General features: G+C 44.6%; 1 protein-coding gene across 1 annotated transcript in view; it reads right to left on the bottom strand.

Annotated features, from left to right (window-relative positions):
- Window positions 1-21,933, bottom strand: part of ITPKA (inositol-trisphosphate 3-kinase A) — a gene marked incomplete at both ends in the record, with an annotated part of 39,186 nt that extends 17,253 nt beyond the window's left edge. The window contains one exon of the mRNA XM_084263106.1: window positions 21,436-21,933. Coding sequence (XP_084119232.1) covers window positions 21,436-21,933 — 498 coding nt within the window. The remainder of the gene's footprint in view (window positions 1-21,435) is intronic.
- Window positions 21,934-26,029: the final 4,096 nt, after the last annotated feature.

Raw genomic sequence — 26,029 nt, forward strand, 5'->3', positions numbered from 1 at the left:
TATTAGGACTGCCTCAGTCAAATATTGTTTTAAATGCCTCTTGCAATCAACATACTCAAAAGAGTTTTCCAATAGGAAAAGGGAAACCGTTCCAAAAGGGCCAAGAGGCAAACATGAGAAACATTAGCATTCTTAGATTCAGCATATAAGTTACTCAGTGTGAACTATAATGACACACCATATATATCCCCCTAAGCAATAAAAGGTGTGGGATGATAAAGAAAAAGCTAATTTCCTGTACAGGATCAGCCTGTGTGACGGGCTGTGCTTCTCAACAGTGTCCCTGGTAGCAAACAAACAAAAATTCAGGGAAAGGCAGCGGGGGAACCCATCCCTGCAATGCAGCTACATTGCACACAGAGGACTCCGGCTTGGAATTGCATCTGGATTACTCTTCCGAATTTGAAACACAGCACCAAAGAGCAGCACACATCCATGCAGCAGATGTGGCAGACTTGCTCTGTGTTAGTACTGGCATATGCACACAAGATGGTGCCAGATGAGGATTCCCAACCTATTCAACCCTGGATATAGGTTGCTGCTGCCATCATGCCTACCCCATTAAGAAACAGCAAAGATGAGCAACTGAGAGCCACTGGTTCCCGTGAGCACTGCTTTCTCCAGGCCTTTTCTCATGATGAGATAGTTCTCATAAGTTCCTATGTTACTACTACACAGAAGCATAGCCATGGTGACCGTGCAGGAGACTTGACTGAGCAAACCCACAAAACTCACCAGGAAGCATTTCATCCATTTTAAGGGGTTTTGACTCAGGCCTCACTGTCCCCAAGAAATAATTCACAGAAACTAGCCAGCCTTCTCAAAACACTCACACCATTTCTAGACAAGAGCTATAACCTCCTAATAGCCAAACTCACTGAGCAGATGAGTGCAGATTTCCTGAATTGGGTTGTGGGGTTTTCTTTTTTGTTGTTGCTTTACTGGAAGTATAAAACAACCAAAATCTCTCTCTGCACATATGCTGAGTATCTCAGGGACAGGTAAACCCCTCTGACTATCTCCCTAACAGAGGATATGGACCTTACCCTTCCTCTACTGTTCTGCAGAAAAGTAAATAAAATCTTTTCCTTATTTAAAGGTAAAATGAAAACAAAGATCTCAGTTCTGTGAATATCTTAAACACATGTACCTATCCTTAGGCAAGCACTGATGAACAGGTAACTAAGGTGCGCAGGAATTTGCATAAGTTAGGACTAAGTGAAGCAATTACAACAATTAAAAACACCAATCACATCTAAACCAGTAAGTAGGAGGGTGTGCTGAATAAGTAAAACCTTTTCTGCAGAAAAAGAAAAATCCATCAATTTTAATAATCCTAGCATGCTACCAAAACTCTAGTGAGTTTCAGTGTACTTTTGTTCTTAAGTGTAACATAAGTCAACAGGGTCCCTAAAAAGTTCGGTTTTCCATCACCAGGAGAGTGGGAGAGGAGTTTCCAGCCTGAGCTCGTAAATTTTTATGGGAATTCTGCTAGATTATAGCAGAATGACCCTTTAAATCCTTTTTCCAGGAAAAATTCAGCAGTTTCTTCATGCAAGATCCTGTTGTCTTTTTTTTTTTTTGTGCAAACCTACGCAAGCCTACAGAGAGCTATTATGACAGCAAGAAACAAAAGGATAGTGAGAAAATTCTTTCCAATCTTTTTTCTTTTCTTAAAAGGCTTTAAGAAAGAATGCTTAATTGTCAGTCATCATAATCTACTGTTCTCTTAAAGCCTTTACATCATTTAGGCTAAATTCTGGCACTCTGGGACATGGGGGCTGAAATCTGATCTGCAATGCTGGTTGCCACTGCCTACTCAGTGTCTCTCTAACTCCTGGAAGGAACAAGGTTCCTCCCCAGGGACTTGCAAGGAGTATAGAAAACTATAATTATCAAAAAGTTACTACATGTGTTTCAAAATAATTCCACAAGAGCCATGTGCCCTTAAAGCAAAAGCACCGTGCAATACCTTGCCCAACAATCTCAGCCAACACAGGGCAAGTGAGCAAGCATGCGAGAAGGTGATGGGTGTTGGCCTCTCCACGGACACAGTAACCGTAACAATGGGGACTGGAAAATTAACACCTGCGGAGCCGCCAGACCATTAGCTGGAACTGCTTTCTACAAGCAGTCCCTGATCTAACACTAAGCATTACTAAGCTGAGTATCAGTTATGACTTATCCATGCACAGTATTAGTCAGCCTCCAGTGCCCCACTTTTCTGCTATGACTTCCCCCCTTCCTTCTTTCCTTTCTTTCTTCCTGGGTCGCACACTTGCACCCACAGTCCTCTCTTTGGGTGATACAACAAATCCTCATGGGATTGTAAGATTATTCACAGAGCTGTTCTAAGTATCAGTGTGAGCAGGTGGCAGGGTCTAGTCCTGCAAACAGCTTTCTGTTAATATTTGTTCCTTTTAAACTCTGTGTATGTTTTACACTTTTATTATTGCTTCAGTTTTACTTTTTATAGTATGTACATTTACTTAAGCCAATGAAATGTTTTTAAAACACTGTGAGTTAATTTTATGTACAAAGTCCTTGATTGTTTTATTTACCTTAGTTTATTAAAACTGAAATAACTCAGCTTGAAAGCTAGTTTGCTTTCTTACTACTTTATGCTCCTTTAGTCAATTATTTAATTCAATTTGGAAAATTAAATCAACATATTCAGCTTTGCTCTCCATTTTCAGTATTGTCTCTTCATTTGAATTGGCTTTTACCTGACATATTGGACCTGCACAGACAAAGAGCTTAAATGTAGGTCCAAAGCTATTAACCATATCACTGTAATGAACTAAGCCTAGCCTGGCCAGAACTTTGCTTTCATCTGTCCCGACGCAGCCACTACCTGCTGTTACCACAAAAAGCTTCCATAGAAGGCAATTACTAGCCTAATTTAATTGCCCTGTAATTAGAAATGCTTCTGTCTGTGCGTGACTGTAATCAGTACCTACAGTACTATAATTCCAACCTATTGAAAAAATAAAATCACAAACACTTCAACAAAGAATCTGCTTTGTCAATGTCACTATTCTACCAAGACAAGTTATTATCAGTGTAATTCCCACCAAACCAATGGGTTTTCCATGGGTGCAGCTTCACAGCAGCCAGCTTCAAAGGGATTTCATTTTTTCAAGGGAGTGCAGCTCTGGGACAACCTACCATATGTTTTCATCTCATGTAGAGATCTGGGGATTTGAGCGATGTTATATAAGAAAAAAAAATGTAAAAGACAGTGAGAGTTGCTGAGCAACGTGGTATCTTTCCGTTTACAGTCACAGAATTTGCCTACTGAGGATTCTGGTTTTGAGTTCTTTCAGTTTGTGACAGAGTAGTTGTCGTTGCAGACCCGAAACAGGCATGCTGGTGATTTGGTCAGGTCCACATGCTGGAGCAGCAGACACTTTTATGCCCAATATAAGTGAATTATAATTATCCTCAGTTTTTCTTCTACTAATATATACACACATATATACATATAAACACACAGAGACACTCTTAAATTATCTAAAGTGGCTAGTAAAAGCTTTTCATTGCGGTCAAAATTACATTACTACTATTTTAATTTTTTTTTAAATCGTCCATACTGTAACAACTCCTAGGCTTAGGATCATTTGGTATTTGAAGAAACTTAGAAGACCTAAGAGAGTACCATACTGCAATGGAGAAGGTGCAGCATACATGTTATTCTTCCCATATTTGTGGAGAGAAAGATAACTTTAAATATGCACAAAGGTTCTGTGCAGAGAAACAAGGTACAAGATTTGTCCATAATTAAAACAAAAGTTACCCAAAATAACAAAAAAACCTTGAATTTGTTATATCATGCACTTACTTTATACTTTTCAGGAGCTGGATCTCTGCTTTTGTCCCTTATTAAAGGTTTCTGGAATCCTCAAACTAGGGAGATTCTTGCTGCCAAGTCTACTACCCACTTGGCTGAATCAGACATGAATCACAAATCGAGACAAAGATCTCAATGGGTGGGAGGTGAAAGAGCAAGTCAACAAGAATGCTCTGCAAGCAAGCTCCAACAGGAGTATATGAGCAAACACACAAACCTTATTAACTAAGTTTCAGAGCACAACTCCTGATTGAGCTTCCAAGATGGGGTGAGGCTCTTACAGCAACTGACTTAGCATTGTTATTACCACATTTCATCTTATCTTGTCACTGGGCAGCAGCTTTCCTGATGCCCACAAGCACTAGTCTGCACAGTAGCGACTGTTCACTGAAATGTTGCTCTGAGGATACTTACATCAATGGATAGCCCAGCCCAGAGTCCAGAGATTCAAGCACCTACTTCAAGAAGCGTGTGCCTTGACCTGATACTAGCATCATTCTTCAGACTGTCAGAGGTGCTATGCCAACCAACATAAACCAGCAATTCCTCCATGTCACTGTAACTGGCCTTCCACCAAGGCAGCTGTGCTACTTCAAATGCTGTCAGCTGTCACTCAAGAAATACAGTGTAACCATGTCCCTTATCAGCGAAATCACTGAGCAATCTCCACATGCCAGACGCCTTGGGAGCCTCGACCATCCTTGTATCTACCTCAGTCCCCAAGGGAGCTAACACTGGCTGCTTTGTCACACGGCTGACCTTCCTATGGCGCATGAGTGCCAGCTGGTGCTGTAAGGCTGATGATCAACAGCAAGGGAGAACACACACTCCTAAAGGAGAACAGCAGTCTGCATGATACATGACCAACTTCCTGATCAGCACCTCTCATCAGACTGCCAGGCAGACTGTGACTACACCTCCATCTCTCCCTGCCTCTCTTTTACCATCAAGCCTCCAAAGCTTTGAGAAGAACTTAGCCTTTGATGTTTCCGGTTTTGCACTCAACCATGGGTGAGGGCCACAGCTGCTCAACCAGCGCTTGGCAGGTGTATCCTCTGACTGCAGCATTTTCATTTCCTGTTTGTACCACACTCAAGATGGGCTGGGCTAAATCTTCAGAGTCATGAGAAATACATAAGGCAATAAGCAGAAACAACGCTGCGAGACAGAAGCCTCAGGTTCCTTAGTTTTATCCTCTGTCATGCCTCACCATGCAGTGAGATGCATAGATCTTTTGGCTCACTACCCTTTAGGGTACTTAGTAAGCTTGCTGGGTATTTGCTCTGTCCAGACTAAAGGAAGAAGTGAAGGAAAGAGAAACAGATGGTCAGTATCAGACTGATACACCAGGAGCACAAAATCCCATGTCCCACTCCACAGCTCGATTCTACTTGCAATTCCCAGAGCAGTCTCTCTCCAAATGAGAGGAAAATGAAACACAGAGAAATTAAAGTATAACTTACCTTTCTGCACGCAACAGCAAGAGACACAGTTTACTGACTATTCTGCTGGAATCAACATTGGCATTTTGTTTCTGATCATCATCAAGTGAAATATCTACAATTTACGTCATTCCCAGCCAAAAGTCAAAATAGTCAAGGAATTTTTAGATGGCTTTAAAGCTGCACTGTCACAAGGGTTCCCTTTACTTTTCTCACAGCAATGACATAGAAGCAAATAATGTTAACTAAAAGATATTATTTAACTAAGAATAAACATTTTCTGTTTTAAGAGATACTGAAATGTCTACCTTTGATAGCAGGCAATAAGTATAGCCATTATCTCTACCTTCACAGCTTGTGCTCTGCTCTGAAAGACAGGGTGGATCTCTGGCACCTGTCCATACTGAACTCAGGAAAACTAACCAAAGAGGTTCTGCCAGAACATCAGTCTTGCTGAAAACTGAAATGTTACTATCCAAGAAGTAAATGGAAAGTTCCTCACTACAGGAAAGTTGATTCACTTTCAGAGCCCTGACGCTTGAGATTTATCCAGGCTGTCCATCACCCAGAACAATTTTGTGATAAATCAAACCTCACTTTAGCAGATGGCGTGGCAGAAGGAAAGAAGTCATTCTTAACCTCCAAAACAACTGCATCTTCCTATGCCATGGTTTGGCAATTGGGGAACTCTGCCTATTCTCCATTTATCCTCTGCTTGTCATAGGTCACTGATTGACATCATCGGTCATGAGAAAAGGACAGCCGGATAGACAACGTCTTTAGATGAAAAAACAAGCCTAACATCCTATTAGGTAGGACACAGAATTACCGGTTCCAAACAGGATGAATATTTGGGAATACTTAAAACCTGGACACATGCAGACTTCTCTATACATAGAGCAATAAATAGGCTCAGCCTAAAACATAAGCACAATTTGTTAAGGCATACATTTGTCATTTGTGACCTGTGTATGACCTCAAATCCAATTGTACTACAAGAAGTGCCAATCCATTTAAATCAGGTGTGGTTTCTGCATAACATCAAGAGACTGTGTTCTGGCAACAAGCCAGGAAATAACTTCAAGAAGTTAATCTCCCCTGAGTCAACTCCAGGCACTTGGGAAGGAAGCTGAGCATGTGTTTCATCTTATTTGCTAAGGTGGTGCAGACTGTTACCTACACACAGAGCTGTATCCAGCCTGCCCAGCAGGTCAGGGCTAGGCTCAACACCAGTTTAACTCCCCTGTGATTCAGTGGCCACAGGAGAATCTCCAATCTGAACAATCTGGTGACCTTCTGTGATGGAGTGACAGCATCGGTAGATAAAGGGAAGGCAACCAATGTCATCTACCTGGACTTGTGCAAGGCCTTTGACACAGTCCCCCATCACATTCTTATCTCTAAATTGGAGAGATGTGGATTTCATGGGTGGACCATCCAGTGGATAAGAAACTGGTTAACAGACCGTAGCCAAAGTGTGGTGGTCAATGGGTCTATGTCCAGGTGGAGGCCGGTGACAAGTGGTGTCCCCCAGGGGTCTGTCTTGGGACCGGTTCTCTTTAACATCTTTATCAATGACATCGATGATGGAATTGAGTGCACCCTCAGCAAGTTTGCGGATGACACCAAGCTGAGTGGTGTGGTCGACACCCTGGAAGGAAAGGAAGCCATCCAGAGGGATCTTGACAGGCTGGAAAGATGGGCCCGGGGGAACCTAATGAGGTTCAACACTGCCAAGTGTAAGGTGTTGCACCTGGGCCGGAAGAATCCCAGACACAGATACAGACTGGGAGAAGAGCTCCTTGAGAGTAGCCCTGATGAGAAGGACCTGGGGATTCTGGTGGATGAGAAACTTAACCTGAGCCAGCAGGGTGCTCTTGCAGCTCGCAAGGCCAATGGTATCCTGGGCTCCATCAGAACAGGGGTGGCCAGCAGGGACAGGGAGGTGATTGTCCCTCTCTACTCTGCCCTCGTGAGGCCCCATCTGGAGTACTGTGTCCAGGCCTGGGGCCCTCAATACAAGGAAGATATGGAACTGTTGGAGAAGATTCATAGGAGACCACAAAAATGATTAGAGGGCTGGAGCACCTTCCCTACAAAGAGAGGCTGGGGGAGCTGGGCTTGTTCAGCCTGGAGAAGAGAAGGCTGCAGGGGGACCTCATTGCAGCTTTCCAGTACCTGAAAGGAGCTTATAGGCAGGTGGGGATTCATCTTTTTAAAAGGATAGACAAGGGCAGGACAAGGGGGAATGGATTAAAACTAAAGAAAGGAAGGTTTAGATTAGATATTAGGGGGAAGTTCTTTACAGAAAGATTGGTGAGGTGCTGGAACAGGCTGCTCAGAGAAGTAGTGGATGCCCCGTCCCTGAAAGTGTTCAGGAACAGGTTGGATGTAACCCTGGGCAACCTTGTGTAGGTCCAGGCCTGAGGTTGGTGTCCCTGCCTGTGGCAGGAGGGTTGGAGCTCTATGATCCTTGCAGTCCCTTCCAACCCATGCCATTCTATGATTCTATGATATGAAGGAAAATAATTCTACTGACACTTTCCCAGTCACCACAAACTGCTACCATCAGACAGAAATTACAAAATCATCTTCTATTAACTGGTCAAAGACTTGTCTCTTCCTAACCCTAGCAGCGTGGGCCAGTGAACACAGGTATGTTTTCAACATACCCTCATGTGAGGGTCCCAGAAGCTATATCCCATTTGAGATACTACCTCAAAGGAATGTAACAGTGGGAGACTACTGTGCTATATTTTTTTTTTTTTCTGGTAGGAAAGGATAGGAAGCACAAGGTTAGAATTAAGGTTGTTGTAAGAATCTACTGGTTACCTGTGATCAATGTGCTCCATTTTAGTCACTATTCCATGAAAGATTTGACAAACTGGAGAAAAGTTCAGGGATGAATAACAATATTGCATTGCTGAGGTTGAAAGATTTGTTTGTTTGTCCTGAGAGGACTAAGCACAGCAACTGTTTTCTAGTACACAACAAGTTTTCATAACTATAAGAGCAGTCAATTGTTCTCCATGTCCACTGGGAAGGACAAGAACAAGTGGCTTTAATCTGCAACAACACCAAAACACTCAGGTGAGGTATCAAAAAAGGGCTTTCCAGAGGTACCAATGCGTTTTCAAACCGGCTTGACAACTGTCTGTAAAATCGTGGCCTAGGTCAGTTATAGGAGACACCTGTCACCCAGACAGAACTGGGCTGATCCCAGCATCAATGAGTTCCAATACTGTTAAAGGAGTTCTCATCACAAGCACCAAGACAGTTCATCATCAATGGTCTAAAGATACCTACGTCCTGCACGACAGTACAGAAAGTTACATGACTCCTTACTGTGTTCTATTTCCATTTCCTAAAAAGTATTAAAAGATTAATTTAAAAAGTTAAGTCACTCAGACCACCGCTTGTCTGGCAATCAGGATTTCTGAAATTGCTGTACTCATGCATGCACATGTGCACATACAAACAAAGAGGCCACTGACAGATATTTATTTTTAAAATGTGCTTACATAACTTTTTTCTTTCCTACCATGATAATTCCACTTCTAACATCCTAAAACGTCAGATACTCATTTGCAAAAGATTTGAGCAAACTCCACTGCCTCAGTGTGGGACCTAGGTCCAGACACATGCCCTTCCTTTGCTCCAGTTCCCACAACTGCAGGCTGTAATAGCTCAACTGCAGAACACTGTTTAACAATTCATGTAATTAATGCTTGTAAACTAAATTAGAGGTGTTCAAATAAGGCATTCAAGTATAAAATAAGCAGCAATATAGTGTTAAGTGAAAAGGATTATTAGAGTCTAAAAATATGTCATGTAAAAAACAGATCAGACATACACTGGTAACAGTTTGCCATCTGCTCTTCTAATCCATCACAAGACAAAGTCCAGTCCTCCATCTTTCCTCTCCTCCTTTGTCTCCTCCAAACTCACACCTCCATTTTCCTCTGAAGAAGCATAAGCAGTTACTGCTTCACCTGTCACGTATGCCACTGTTCAAATAGGGCCCACCCTCTGCAATGGAATGCAAGTGTCAATATGCGATAGGCACTGTTATTTAGCCGGGTGTGGTATTTACCTAGGGGAAAGCCACATCCTTCAGCAACCACTTTAATAACTCTGAGTTTTAACATAGTAACTGTGAGATTATTCCAAACCACTGTGTTGAAAGGATTTTAAAAAACCCAAAACACCCCAAAAAAACACAAAACAAACCCCAAAAAACATAAACACCATGCTCCTAGTTGGGTTAGCATCAGAACAGAACAAGCGAGGCCAGCATCCCAGATGGGATAGGAGCCCAAAAATGGAACGTGGCGATGATGGTGAAACCCAGAATTAAATGGAAACGGGAACCCCTCACTTTCCCCCACAGGAGTGAGAGGACCTTCTGGGTTATAAGGTAGTTGTTTGCTTTTGGAGCAAACCTAAGATTACAGAAACTCTTCCTGCCCCCAGTCACAACTTGGAACTATGTGAGGAATCTGGAGGAAAGATGACTTCTCCCTTGAGCAAAATTACAGGATCAAAAGAGAATTTCTGTTAACAGAACAACACAAGAAAGGCAAGTTGAATTCCTCCTCCGTATCAGAAGCAGGTAGTCCCAGCAGACAAGGGATTATTTAAGATTTTAATTTCCATAATGTAGCCTTAAGAAAGGGAGTCAAATTCAGACCTTACATAAGCAGGAGTGACTCAACGAAAGACTGAAACTGAAACGAGGCATCTGCTTTCCTAAAGAGTTGTGGGCATTTCAACAACAGTGAACGTGTTGTACAAAGTATGTTTCCTCTGCCCTGAAGGTAAACAAATGTGTTTACAAGCAAAATCCCACCTTTTTAGAAGCACAAACATCAATTGCCAATTATTAAGATGCAAATCCACATAAAAATAAAACAAAAATAAATGAGTACTTTATACCTAATTACTTATCCACCAAAGCTTTTATCTCATACTGCAAGAGACAAAAAAAACCCTCCATGAAACTTAAAAGGATTTCATATGGTTGGCTGCTAGCAACAGAACGGCAAACCACATGCCTGTAGCTTGCACAGCCACCTACACCAACCTCCTGAAACACAGAGCAAGCAGCAGCTTCTATTCCAGACTGGACATAGACAGCAAAGCCCAAGAGTGACCAACGTGAACACACCGGGCCTCAGCAAACAAAAGTTAGACATTTGGAATGCCATTTTCATGTGGTTTATGGCTTACGCTGATTTGCTGGTGGTTTATGGCTTACACTGCATACAGGGGAACAAACCACACAGAGAAGTAACTTCACAAGCCAAGACCGATTTTGCAGCCCTGTCTGCTCTTTTTTTGAAGAATACATTGTAAAAAGAAAATAGGTGACTTGCTATATTCATCCTGTAGCCATCCATTGTCCCAGACAGAATTGCGGCCTATATAATGAGAGGACTGAAAAGGCAGGCTGGGATTGAGACGCAGCTATGGCAATTTGAGAAGCCATATTTCTAGAGACAATGCAGAAAATCTCAATGAATGACAGGGATCAAAAAAAAGATTCATTTTCTGTCACTTCAGCAAGTCCTACTGCTGGAAGAAGAGTTGGAGACAGATGGCATACAATTAACAAGCACCAGGCTATTAGCATAGGACTTACTCCATGGTCTCATTGGTGATGGCAGCCAGTCACATATTATCTTTGGTCTTGCTATAAACTTTGGGGAAAAACGAGCCAGGAAACCGTTACAGGGGCCTGATTAGTGCCCAAATCCATGCAGATCATTAGGCCAGAAAGAACTGCAGAGACCCGCTTCTTCCTAACCTATTTAAAAGATGGCTTCATCATTTTTTTCTACTGAATGCCTCTGGTAGCCATGGTGGTGTCATGAGTAAGTCACAGGCAAAAGCATCCAGAAGTCAGGAATCTCCACTTTAAAATCCTCTCCTAGGATTTTCAACAGAATGGCACGTTCTGCCCCGAAACTAGTATCTTGGGATTAAATTGCTTACTCCTGCTGCGTTAGTACAAAGAAGGCATAAAAGTTCCTCATCTAAATTCCACAGAGCAAGACAATACAAACTGTATCCAATTATGAGCCCAAAATTCTGACACTCAGCATTTTGCACTATGAAAAGTGAAAGCTGGAGCGTAGGAAGGTTTCCCAGTTTCTTCAAATTACACACTCCTCTGAACAAAGCTGACCCTTTGTGGAACTGGTGCCGCTGTTCCTACAGAACACGCATGGGTGGGAACGGCCGAGGAAGGAGCCCACAGCAAGCAGAGCTTATCGTGATTAGAACATTCAGGTCAAGTGCACTTAGCCAACAACCCACTCAAACCCCACAAAAGATAACAAACAGCCAATCTGCATGCACAAACACTGTTCACACAGATTTTTATCCTTTCTATCACTGCATCACATAATTATACAGCGATGAAGAAAAATAGAGAGGCCACCTTTTAAGACTTGCTCTAGCTCTGTCTCTCTCAGAAGATCTAGGTCTCAACCCCCTGATTTCCTGTACAGCCACTAAAGCATCAGTGCACGAGAAGTTTTTCTGCTTCTGTGTGTTACATTCTCCTGAGAATGGCTCTAAGTTACCTCAAAGAGGGGCAAAATTTTGTTTGCTTCAGTTTAAACAATCCCAACAAAACCTCAGCTGTTTCCAAGGCTAGAAAAAGCTACACACCAATCCCGTTACAAAATCTCTGGTGAAACCTCTGAAAAGCCTTTTAACCTTGAATTTAAGCAAGGAACCTGAAATTTGGCAAGAATAGCTTTCAGAGCAGGAACAGGCTACAGGAAGAGCAGATGTCAACCTGACCAAATATTAAGAACCTCAGGTTCATTTGCAGTAGACGCTCATTAGTCTTCAGAAGTTACCTTCCAAGGAGATGGCTTGGCAGGGCACACAGAAGGGATTGACAGAGCTCGGCTATGAAGGGTGTGTTCAGCCAACCCTCTCTTCAGACACAGGAGAGCTCAGCTCTGTATGAGGCAGCTGTGACCCAGGTTTGCCAAATACTAGAGGGCCATCTCCCACAGGGCCTCAAGAGCCTCCTCAAGTACAGCTCTCCTTTGAGTTCCTCCTTCAGCCATGGGCACGTTAAACAGGCCAGCCAGCTCTGGAACACTGTGCAGCAGATGCTTTGGAAAGGAAGGGAGGACAAAACACCACTGCCATGTGTCAGTGCCTTCCACTACTGGAATGCATTTGGATGTAGGATTATGTTTGCAAACTTCAATAATGTCTTAAATGCAAAACTGAGCACTCAAAAGTTTGAAATTTTCAGAATTGAAGTGCAATCTTAAGAATCTTAAGTTATCCACTTTATGTAAGTGTTTACTCCTTTCTGCAGAGCTAATGATATCATCTTTAATTATATAATAACATATTGTAGTTCCTACTCAGTGTAAACAAACATCCCTGAACTCTATAAAAAAACAGATTTTTTTTTTTTTTTAATTCTGTCCTCTTTGGCTTTTCCATTTTTATTTCACTTACTGTAAATCTACTGTAAGCAGAATTACTGATTTTTGAGTGGTTATAAAAGACAGCCATCACTGCAGTAGCAGAGCACTTTCTAAACTCGATAAACATATTTTCACAATCTCTATTACGCAAACTGTTTTATTCATATCTCTTAGGGAAAATACTGAAGGAAACATGTTTATATGAAAATAGCCACTAATTTTGAAAGCTCAGTCTGAGGTGTCAATTTCTGCTTTTCTTACTACCTAGTGTCATACAGTACTGTAGAACAGTGTTGTGTCAGTTCCCTGTAACTTCAGTTGCAGGTATGAATGTTCATCATTTCTGCTAGTAAGACCCATACTCCCAAGAATGAGAAAAATACAATTGGTGGATGTGGTGACAGTCTGCATAAACAACTTGCCTGGTCTCTCCCAGGCACACTGTGAAGGGCAAGCACTTCTCCACATCAGCATTCAACAGCCTTAAATTGGGAAGTCATGGCTTTCTCTTCCTGTGATCTGCCTGATTTGTTGCACACCTACCTACGAAGAAACAGAGGTGCCGCAAGACATGACATCAGTCACTATGGAACCGTAACTTGTCCTCTGAATTGATCAGAAATGTGAAAAACAGCTGCTTACTAGTTGAGAGTCATGCATTCTGTGCACCAAGTGCTATGCCTGCTCATAATTAAAGACTGTAGAATTTCAGCATACCCACACTGCAGTCACTTTATTTCATTTCATATATTTTCAATGCTTGACTGAATTATAATTTCTTAATACTGTTTCCTCATGTTCTTCTGATGTGTTTTGAGAATGTGTTTTCCTTGGTTTTTAAAGCAATAGTCTGCTTGCCCAGTAAGTATTGGTCTTCTGTCTAGTCTTTCTCCTCACGTTTCCAGTGGCATTCACAACCAATCCAAATCAGCCCCTCTCTGTCTGCATGTATCCTGTACCTATCACAGTCCTCTTCCCTCCCTTGCCTCCAAAATTCTGCTCTCAACTAGCCTGCATTAGAAGCGCATAGCTTCCCATGACAGTGTGTCTGCCCATTTGGAAGCACAAGAGAAGCACTACCTGTGCCACATGCGCAGGGGACGTTTGAAGATTTCCAGCAGAGGTGGTGATTTCGGAGCATTCCGAAATCTCTGTAGCAGTTCAGCGTAATGAAGGCAGCTATAGCTAAGACTGGACCATTGTATGTCAGGGTGTGGCAGAGACCATGGGAGAGAATCAGCTACACTGACTGAACTATGATTTCCTATCATTACTGGAAAACAAAGGCATTCTCTTTCTATGTAGTGCTCAATGTTAATTACCAAGAGATACTACCCTTATCGCATGAAAGTTGTACAAAGACTACAGCAGTCTGCATTCTCTTCTGACACATCACAAGTGAATTGCGCTGTTGCCACACAGTTCTGAGGCACCCTGGCTTCCTGTTGAACAGGTAATGATTTGGTGGACTGACGAATCACTCACTTCAGGGCCAATTACACACAGACATAACACATATCTGTACCTATTCTTTATCATCTGTAACCACACCGCTGTTACCAACATGGCTCAAGTATGGACGAGGTCAGAAGCCTGATGAAGAACAGAGGAGTGAACTTGAATGTGAGGAAAACAAAGGTGATATTGGTAGGCTGGTGCAAAGTTTCAAGAGTTTGCATTCGCTGTGCCACTTTACTGGGATATTTCAGCCTGTAGATAAGGAGTGTTCCTGGGTTCTGGGTTAATGCCAAGCTCCCACAAAGCAGCATCTGTGTCATGTTTGCTATAGTCACCCACTAGCTGGGAGATTCTGTCCCAAGCTCTAAATCTGGAGCGTGCCAGGTCTCTGACATTGCTTCAAATGAGCTGCCAATTGGTCTTTGGCTAACTTCTTCCCAAGCCTGCCAAAGAATAGAAGGTTTGGTAACGAGCAGTAGCAGCTGGGCCTGATGGGTCCAGGGTAGGTTTCTGTAGCATCAGTCTCATTCTTCCATGCTTTGAAATGGAAAGGAAAGTTTCACCCCTTGTGGGAAGTTCGGCATTTACCAATACAAAAACCCAACCAAATGCTGGTGGCTACGTGTTACCCAGAAGGCATTCGCCATTACTGACACAAATGAATCAGTTAACCACTGGAAACAATATAACAGTGTGTTTGCTAGGGTGATGCTGGATAGACAGCCTCTCCCCCTGCCCTGTGTTTCTGCTCAGAAGAGGCTGATGAAGGCAAACACCTTCTGGGGTTTTTTAATGCTTCTTGTTCCCCAGGTATGCCATGCTATGGACAGACAATGCCATCTTGCCCAACTTGTGAGCTTTTTTGAGGAAGCTCTGTCAATAAAGCAGGTTGAGAAGAGCACTTAAACCTACGCTAAGCAAGATCCAAATTAACATGGATTGACAAGCCAATTCTTTCTGCCTCAGCCCCCTTTCTCCACAAAAAAAACCTGCACTGACAGAGAAGATAGAAGAGAAACAGACAGTGATCTACTAGTCCTGTATGTAAGACAAGATCACGTCTTCCTTCCAAGATGTGCAAGGATTACATGACCTTTTCTGCCATCCCATTTATAAATAATCACCACAAAATGCTGTATGATGTTCCTTAGTTCTTCTCTCAGTCCCTGCTAAACAGAACAGCTACCACATAAATACAGTGTGCATTCTCAGCTTCCAGAAATATTAGCTATATTAAATGGCATCACACTGGGAGCATTTAACCAAACTGATTCACTTTAACACATTCCATTTATAATAAACCTCAGATGTGAGTTGAGAGGTTATTTTTGTCTACGTTAACTCTCACACATTCAATTACAAAAAAGTTCACCCTCATCAAACCAGTCTAATAGGGTAAGAGTGGCAGAACCCAAAAATATACATAGACGTACAAAATTTCCAAACTATTGCTCCAGCCACTACCCTTATTCCTTTTCAGACCAGCATGGGTTTTCACACATAAATCTTAAACTTGGAGTCGATGATAGCCTGAGAAAATCCTCTTTACGTATCCCCTTTTAAATATGAATGCATCACCAGATGATGAGTTGCTGTTGCTTTCTTTCCCTCTTTCCAGACATAACAAGCATATTAAGGATGTCCAAACTGTGCACATGCACGGGAAGTCCTGTAAACATACCTAATCCAATAGATCCAAAAGAACAAAATTTAATAGAGGTCCTACAATTTTAAACTGTACACCCAAACCACAAGATTTCCATACATATGAAAAGTGAAAACTATCATATCAGAGGGAAACTGATTCAGAAGAGAAGAATCTTGTAACCTGTAAATCATACTGTCAGATATATCCAGGATCAGAAATGTTTAACTGATAAGACATTTAATTGCCTCTTTGTCAACTGATTTGGTAAGATCTAACTCATTTCCGACCAGACACGAATCCACATTACTAATAAACAGTCACCGCCAGAACTGATACTGCCGATGTTTTGATATACTCCACCTCTTGAGTGTACAGTGGAGAACAAACCATCCTTAAACTGAGACAAGGCTCACAGTTCAGAGTTTTGACCCAATAACTGTGCTGTGTGGGAAGTGGAACATAATCTACTACTGTTCATTTTGTATTTGTTCAGTATACAACAAAAAGTTTTCAGTATACAGGACTGTCGTTATAAATCAGTATTTTTTTTAAACTATGAAATGTATTCCATTAAAAGTAGTTGTTCCATGAGCAGCAAACTAATAAAGCCTGCTTTCTACTTGACTGGTATCTACCATCCTGCACTCTCATCAGAATAACTACAGTTTGTCGCTGTCCTCTATAAAACCTTGCCAAAACCCCTCCAATCCCTCTCACACTTGCACATCCCCCAATGATTTCTTCAACTTCTTCCCCTGTTCCTTAATGAGGGCCTTCCACACTCCCTAACCTCACCAGCCTACAGCACCATGTGATCCCTCCCATAGTTTCTCCTGCTAACCCTCAGAACGAGAGGCACTACCTGCTGTGGCTGGCTCACACACGTGAGCCCTGACTGACTAGTCAGTACACACACGCCAATTTGCTAGTTAAGCAGAACAGGAGACAACCATTGAACTTGCACTTTCTTCACCTGAGAAGGAAACACTCTTTTTTTGGTTTCCTCTCCTATATCCAGAGGCTGATCTTCGTGGAACTTTAAAGAGCTCTTGAAGGAACTTGGAAATGTCTATCCCACTGCCAAATTCAGCTGAAATTACTGCAGTTGTTAAAATGGAATTGATAGAGTGATTACACAAGCTTTCTTTCCTTTGGAAAGTAGGCTAAAAACCCATTAACAGCCTTACTTATGTCATCCCTTCGTTTCCATTCTTCATTTAAAAATAACAATTCTATTCTACTGCATTAGCTTATGTAACCCACCCCTGAGTCAAAGTAGTTGAAACTTTTGGTCTGCATTTATGAAGTGTGCATCCCTCTCTACATGTTTGTCCATTTTAAGGTGCCTGGTATTATGGAAAATAACAGTAAGATCAGTGAAACAAATAAGCTTCACTAATGGCTATCCCCCAAAGTTTCTGGACTGGTATCATCACAATCAAGAACTGCACTGCTTTTTCTCTAGCAAGCTGTCAGCTGTTCTCATGGTTACAGATCTAGGAATTTGGAATGACAGGTCACAGTTATGAGAACGAGTAGATTTATCTGGCATGTTTCTATCTAGTAAATAACATTCTCCTATAAAGAGAACAAGAGGCTGCTGCACATTATCATGGTGTTTATTCTCTGTGAAAACCACTTTTTAAAGTCTCTGTCCCAACAAAGAAGGTGCTAACCAGATTTACTTATTTCTTAAAATTGCTAACTCACAGAATGAAGACAAAAATACACAACTCTTGCACTCTCTCCATTACTATAAATGGACCACTGGTGCTTTCACTCCAAGATCCAACTGTGTATATACACTTTCCAGATGGCCTGAAGCAAGGGTAGAAAAGCTAAACTTCCCATTTAAATTCAAGGGAAGGCAGGGATGTTAACTCTTGTCATTAGGGTAAAATCTATTCTGTCAATTGGCTGTTTAAAAATTAACCAATAATTTTTAAGTTAACTGCGAGGATTTGTGAAGCTCCAGCTACGATGTTATGCAAATTACATTGACACAGCTATGCGCAATTGGTTTTCACAGAACCACAAGTTCAGCTAACAGGACAGCAGAAGAGGCAGCTTCTCTCACGCTCTCAGCTCTTCATTGCTTGAGAAGTCTTCCTCCAGGAAAGCCAGAGCAGTCCCGTTTCCAAAGCCTCTGCTAATTACTGAAAAAGTAAATGCGGGTACCAAGGAACTGGAACACCTACCCACTGAGCTTCTCTCAAAGGTGGGCTTGCCTAGATATGATGAGCATTTTTTTCCCTGCTGAGTAGAGCTGAAACTGTACTGTAATCATCAGCCACCAGTCCCAAGGTATTCTCTCCTGCAACAGGGGCCCTAAGGCTCCAGGGATGTGCCCACGTACTGTGCTCAATAAGAAACAAAAATGTAACATGTCGTGATGTGCCAATTCATCCAACCCAAAATGCTCTGTGAAACACTTAAATGCATCCCTCATTCTCTTGGAGAACTCTCTGTTCGCCTCTTGAGCTGCTAGAGAGAGCTGTCCAATAGGCATTGCTGGGAACAGCACTCCCAGGTCTACCATCCCAGGATTTAAGGCCTGGTAACCAGAGGAAGAACTCCAGAGTTTCCTGTCTCACACATGGGCCTGCACAGGCAGCTTGGGAACCCACAATATTTCAAAGACTTCACAGGGTTTTGGTTTCCAGCTCAGTAGTAAAGAAGCTTCCAGCTGAGAGGCCTGGGAGAGCCTTCTTCAGCTTAGGTCTCAAGCTCCTGGATCTGCAGATGGAAGCCTTGAAGCCCCGATAACAGGAACATTATCAGAACTTCGACTCCTGCAGTTGAAGACCTGGGCAAGTTTCCAAGGTCCCTGTTGGCACTGGAAAGTCTAGTAGGCTTGACAATCCAGCAGTGGTCTGAGCTTATGAGTAAGGTGCCAGGCTCTGAATTAACTTCTAACAGTTCCAAATGAAAGTATTAGAAATTTCAATACAAGGGAAATTTTTAAATGTCACAATTTCTCGTGAATTAGGGAAACACCAAGTTTGGCTTACTTCTGATTCCAGTTTTCTTCAGAAAAGTCTGTCCTTTATGTTCCACTCTAAGATCAAGCCTTCATCTATTAAACTGCCTACACTAAAAAGAATACATGAAAACAAAATGTGCCAATTTACCACTAAACATGATCTTCAGAATACAAAACCATTCCTTGGGTTATCCTAATATTTCTAGCTATTTTCACATGTACATGCCTGCCTTACAACCAAAGTCTTCTGTTCCAAAATGCACTTATCCAACATGCCTGAAGACGAATTAATAGAAAGGGCACATTCTGTAAAGCTGAACCCACACAGAGGTTCAAACAAACAGTGCCTCTCAAGACTGGACAGCTGAGAATAGGGATTGCTAGTATCACAGCATTGTCTAGTACCATCAGACATCAAACACAAGAACAAGCCTGTCCTGGTCACCTCCAGGTATCAGCAAGCCCACAGAGCAGCCACCTGAGACGAAGGGCAGCGTGTCAGACTGCAGGGAAAACAGCAGATTCCCAGGATTCGAGCTCTCAGTGGGTAATGCAGCAAGGAAAGCAGGAATGAAGTACATGAGTGTGCATTAAGTAGATGAAAGATTCGGCCCACTTAATGTATTAGGCAGTCTCAAAGTTGGGGATGCTTAGTTCTGCTGTTTCAGAGCCCTAGGTACCAGTCCCAGCTCTGGCTTGCCAACTTACCACAGAAGTGGCAAGATAAAGGACATCAGTCAGAATGCAGGCTCCTGATAGGCAGTGTGCCCCATCTTCCCCTACACTGCAGGTATGGAAAAGTAACTCGGCCATTAAAACCCCGGAGTACTTTGTATTTGAATGAATACTTACTTTACCAATGAGGCATTAAAAAATCCTGCAGCCACACTAAACTTGGGAAACATGCAAAAACTTCTCCAAAATCTGATTTATCATAACAATACTGAAGTTCTCAATTTCCCACACACCTGAATGAATAGGACATTCCATTAGAGTTTAAAATACTTATAATACAGCTATTCTTAGTGTGCCTGTAAGTCATTATTAAAGACCTTCTCCTAATTTTTTTCCCTCGTCATTAAAAGGTGACTAAAACCTACCTAGAAACTTCATATAATTGAAAAGAAAGTAATACCACTCACATCCACTTATGCTGTATGTTTTAGATGCATGCATTATGACATGCATGTATCTAAGGCATGCCATTCTAATGAATGATTTAAGACTCAATATTGCATGCAACACCAACAAATTCGAAGATGCAGGAGCAAAACCTTAAAGGCAGCATGGCTTCTTGCCTGAGGAACGGGTTTTGCTTCAACCTATATTCACAGACAAGTTAAGCAGTTAGTGTTATCACTAAATTCAACCACACATACAGCCCACTCCAACAGCAGTGATATTGAGTCAAATGATCCAACAGTCCTTTTTTGCACCATTAACTTCTATTCTGCTACTTTCACAAAATCCCCACTAGCATAGCATGTATTTTAAAAAAGCCAAACAATACAGTAATAATTGTTTCCCCCACACCAGATTCTATCTATCTCGGGATCAAAAGGACAAATTAAGTAGTACCAGGCCACAAGTTGATGCAAACAAAACCAATATTGCGCACAGCATTTTAGCTCCTGTACTGTGTGTCCTCTAAAGCAGTAAGCCCACAATTACCATGAGAAAAGTCCAGCTGGAGGTATCACCTACAAGCTGAATTACTTCTTGCTTATACATTATTTCAAAACATATGTTCTGCTTGGAAACAATTCAGTGCCAATGAGCTGGCAGTAGGACAACAATTTAAGTTGTGGTCTCAATAAAGGTAGGAGTGGCAATTCACTAAAGCAACATATTTCAGTTACAAAACCCCAAGAAGCATATTGTAAAGAGTCAGGCAAATATCTATTAAAGATCATGAAAAAGCAACTAACTATATGCCTTCAAAAGTGCACTTCATGGGTGAAAGCTGCCAAATTACAGAGGAGATTTACTGAGAAGAATGTGCTATTGCCAGAATGGACAAAAGCATGCATTCTACCCATTCCAAGCTCCTCCCCGTCTCCTGTCATGCTCACAGCAAGCAGCAGCTCAAAAATTGACAACCAAAGACTCCAGGATTGGAAGAGACAAAAAATACCTGCTGGTAAATGCCTGGAAAAATTTTATTTTGAAGATCTGCTACAGGAGACTGGGAAAAAAAAAAAAGGAAAAGAAAAAAAACAAACAACAACCCACTTATGATGAAAAAAAAAAAGTCCCCACACATTCTTGGGACATCAAGCACGATTTCACAGCAGAAAGGAAACAGCGCACACCTGGCCGGGTGTTAGAAGAGCCAACAGGCAGCAGCGTTTTTCAAACCGGCGCAGCAGCTTGTGTACCGTATCGCGCTGCTGCTGGCCCCAGGACAGGAGTTTCCCGGAGTTTGCGTGGAGTTGGGTCACGGAGACCTCACTCCAAACAGGAGGCGCCTGGTGACCCCGAGGCAGCCGGAGGGGCACCCAGCAGACCCTCCTGGCCGTCCCACGGCAGCGCCGTCCCAGGGAGGGGGTAGCACGTCCCGGGCCAACCGTCCCCTCTCCCCTGTGTTCCCCTACCTGGTTGCTGTCCTCGCCGTGCTCCAAGTGCACAATGCCCTGGCTCCTGCCCTCCGTGTCGCTCAGCACGTCATCCTCCGAGTCCTCCAGGAGGGACGAGGAGCCCGTAGAGGAGAGCGAGGAGGTGGAAAGCCTGCGGGACTGCAGGTGCCCGTCCGTCCTCAGCCAACCGCTCTCCGGATGCGGCGGTTTCGCCTGGGGGCTGCCCTGCGCCTCCTCACTCTCCTCGGCGGTGACGGTGAGCCGGGGGATGACGGGCGGCAGCACCCCGTTGGGGGGCCGGCAGCTCCTCTTCGCCGGGTCGGGCAGCTGCCGGGCGGCGGCGGCGGCGACGGCAGCGCAACGAGCCTCGAAAAGGGCGCGGAGCTCCACCACGCTCAGCCGCTTGGCCAGGCTGAGGTCCGGGCTGCTGTGCAGCCCCGCGCGAGGCTCCATGGCGGGGTCGGTACCGGGCGCCTGCCGGGCAGCGTCCCAGGGCCGGCGGCCGGGAGCGTGCATGGGGGAGCGCCGCGCCGCCGCCGGGGAAACTTCTTTGTGGCTCAGTCTCCAGCCGCTGCTCGGAGCCCGGCGGCGAGGCTCATGTCCAGCCCGCCCTCCCTGGGTAGCTCTGACTCACCCGCGCCGACAGCCGGAGCCGGCTACCGTTCCCGCTGACCCGGCGCCAGGGCCATGGGAGCGCATTAAGCCCGCTCCCCTGCTCCCCACCGCCACCGCCCCGCTCCGCCTCGGCGCTGAGGGGAGGAGCGAACTGAGCCGCGCCGCGGGGAGCCCCTGCCCGCCTCTTCCCCCCCGCCCCCTCTTCCCTCCCCCCCCCTCCCTCCACCGCCACCGCCGACTACGACCCTTTTGGTTTCGCTTTCCGTGAGGTGGCCCCGGGGAGCGGCGGACACCTCGGGGTATCCCAGGCGGGCGCTTCCCGCCTTACCTCTGCGCGCGCCGCTACCTCACGCCGGGCTAACGGCTCCCCGGGCACGGCGGCTGCGCGGCCGGAGGAGCGGCCTGGCCCGGCCCGGCCGAGCCCCCTCCCAGCGAGGGCGGGGCGCCTTTGACGCCCCCCCGAGGATTGCCGTCCCCTGGGGCCTGCCCCCGGCGCTCTAGAGCACTGCCCGCGGGACGTGCCCCGGCTCCCCCCACTCCTTCGCTCCCTCCCCCTCGCCTCATGGCGCCGCCCGGCCCCGGTGCGACGGCTGCCACGGCGGGACTTCGGCATCCCCGCGGGGGAGAAGGGGTGACCGGGTCATTGTGCGTGAGTGACCCGTTTAGCGCGCCGGCTCCCGCCGAAGCGCGTGGTGCGGCAGCTGCCGGTGCGGCTGCCTCGGAGCGCGGGGAGGTTCCTTCCCAGCGCCCGTCTCCAACGTAACGTCCCCGGGCGGTGTGCGAGCCGGCTGGCCTGCGTGAGGCGGGGGCCGCGGGGCTTGGGCTGTCCTCCTGCAAACCCTGATCCTTCCGTCGATCAGCGCTTCGCCTGCTGAGCTGTGCTTAACCGGGTCGCCCTGAGCCCCGGGTTCCTGAGATACCCCAGCCCCCTTTGTAGAACAAACACCGGCCAAGAAACCCCTGCGCTTCGCCCCTGCTCTGCTCCCAGCCTTTATCTAAAGCGCAGTCTGCGCTATGGCACGTGTTGTGAGTGTAGCGATTAAGACCTTTGGAAAAAGGCGCCCCACCGTAGGGTTACATCAGCTGAGATGATTAGTTAAATTAATAATCTTGGCACCAAGCGCTAAAGTCTTCAACTTAGTTTTTGCTCATTTATCTCATTGTTTCCTTGTACTCTCCCATCTGTTCCTCGCCATCTGTTGTCTCTTGCCTGGTACTTGGGCTGCAAGCTCCTCGCAAAAGGGGCTGTGCTCCCTCAGCGCGTAACACAGCGCGGCCCAGGCTGCTACCGGGACTCCTGGGTCCTGCGATACTATGAATAATGTGCTAATCTGTCCTGATTCATTCAGATTTATCTGGTTGCAGTTGCCTATTTATCAGCCCGACATTGCAGGTAGTCTTTGGAAAAGTCTGTTTCACCAGGCACCACGCGGCACACCTTCTCCCCGGGCAACTGCCACGCTGCTCACAAAGCCCGCAGCTCGCAGATGCTGAGGACCAGACAGGAGAGCAGCTGGGGAACTCTGTAAGGAAAAAATCAGGCACCTTCAAATTGTTTTTTTTTTCTAAAACTGAGTGTTGCCTAGCCAGCAATTTGGACCATCTTAAATTTCCAGCTTAAATGACCGAGTCTTGTGGCAGCTTTAGTTCTTCATGTAGAACCAGCTGTGGGATCTGCCAAGGGCTGTTGCGGTGGGTGAGGCAGGGTGACAGCTACCACCAAATTATGTAAAGAAACACTGGTGGTTAAAGTGCCAGGGGAAATGGTTGGCAGTGCAGCTCTTCACCAGTGGGCAGGGAGAACACCAAAGCATCCAGCAGTGGGATTTCCCTCCTGGTAGAGCAGAAGGGGTTTAAGTTCTTTTTGAAATAAGATACGGCGTCACTGCTCTTACTGCTAACTCAGTAACGAGTTTCAATTTTCATAGTGCAGAAAGGCGGCCTCACTGAAGACTGACTAGGCCTAATACGTGCCCAAAGTTGTAACAGTGTAATCAAAAGCATGATTTTGTAAGTGATGGTTTTACAAGAAGACTTTACAGAGTGATGTTAAATGGGTAACCAGGATTACACATACACACAGGATTTTACTTTTACGCAGCTGTAGCAGCTTTTGCCTGTACACAAGATAGAAAAAAAGGGGGTTGTTCAGAGAGAGGTTAAGTGTGAGCCTTCACGGCCCAAACAGGAACCCCAGGGAGCTCTGCTGCACGTGGAAGGCCATTTCGGTTTCCAGCCACTTTTGGCCGTTGCTCTGTCTGCTGATTCTGCAATTACAGGATTATGTGTGGTCTATGATTGGGAAACCGTATTTAGGAAACTTTAACCTTAGCAACGGTTCTGAGCCCACCAATTCACTCCATGTATGGCTAAGATTAGTTAATATTTCAGTTATAAAATATAATTTTAAAGGTTTTCATTTCAGGTAATGAGGCTAGAAACAAAATATGTGCAATAAATTTCATTTCAGTAAGCTAACCCATGCATAAAAAAAGAAAAATGTCATTTTAACACCATGAAGTAGTGGTGATTGGTTGGATAAGATTAGATAGGTTTAGTTGACTACTTTTATAGTGCATCAGCTTCAGAGACCCACTGACTTCTGAAGTCTGTGTAAGATTTAACTCAAAATCAGTGCTTCTGGAGAGTGGAGTAAAGAGATTCTTCCATCAGTTGAGAATCCTGCCATTAGCTGGTAAGTGCACAACTGTTTTAAGGAAGGCTTGGTGCTGGCATCCTGGCAAAGTGGTAGTGCCTTGTACTTTGCACTTCACTCCTGACCGGTTGTCAGCATCCATCAATGACGCTTGGGCAAGAGCTAGATCTGATAAGAGATATGTGTGTTCCTGTTTTCCAGGCGAGTAGACTGATGTATGGACAGTACACGAGCTGACTACAGACTACAGTGTGGTTGACTACAGCATGGTGAGTCAGGGGCAGCAACAGGCATTTCAGATTTGCTCTCTGCTGCTGTAACCACTAGATCACGTTCCCACATGCGGGGTAGAGTTTTGTTTGTCACAGTCATTCTGACTCGATCGGTATTACTTCTCACTGCCGGGGTTTCACATTTCGTACTCCTGCTACTAAAAGAACTTTCTGCCTTTAGTTGTATTGACTGAGGGGGGGAGGATTAAAAAAAAAAAAAACATAACAACTTTCATTTCCATGAAATCCTTTTCTGAACATTGTTATCATTAACATATTGCTTATTTTCACTTCCTTTCAGTTTGCATTCCCGCTGGGTTTCTAAGCCTTGGCAATCTGAAGGCAAAGAAGATGCTATGGACACTTCTAACAGGGAAGATTTCACATAGACAGCAGTTTAAATATGATTTAGCAGGGAGCCTTAGGTTTAACGAGCTTAGCACATATAAAATACTTCACTGCCCACATGAGACTTCTCAGAGGGCTTAGAGCATGACAGCTGAGAAACACCATGTCCTTCAATTCCAACTGGAGCATGACCTAAGAAGACCTGAAAAGTAATTGGGAGCTGTGATTCACATGTCTCAGGTGTAACAGTTACAAGCAAGGTAACAGTTTTAAGTAGTTATCTCTTTCAGGAAATAATTGGGGAAGAAAAAAGATGGGTCTGTTTCCACATAGGAAAGCCCTTTTTCAGGACTGGAAGAAAGGTTTGTGGGCCTGAAGGCTGCTGGGGCTCGAGGGGCCTTTGCTGCCTAAGGCTAAGGTGCACACCCCCCACCCCCCAACCCCTACACCATGGCTGAAGTGGAGATCACAACTCCGCCCAGAAAGCAAAGAAGAAGAGCAATGGGTGAGCCGACTTCCCATCAGGAGTGGGGTCTTCCTTCAGGAGCGCTGTCCATCCAGAGGCGCTCTGTGGAAAGATGATGTTTCCCTGCACAGAGAAGGTGGGAGTAGAGTAGGTTCTGGGCTGGGAGGACCCAGGGCAGTGAGGGCAGGATGCTTCATCATCCAGTCTCCCACTCCCCAAGGGACGGCTGGGTGGTGTAGCTGCTGCCTTGCCACT

This window comes from Gallinula chloropus (genome assembly GCF_964237585.1).
Source record: "Gallinula chloropus genome assembly, chromosome: 4".
Taxonomy (NCBI): domain Eukaryota; kingdom Metazoa; phylum Chordata; class Aves; order Gruiformes; family Rallidae; genus Gallinula; species Gallinula chloropus.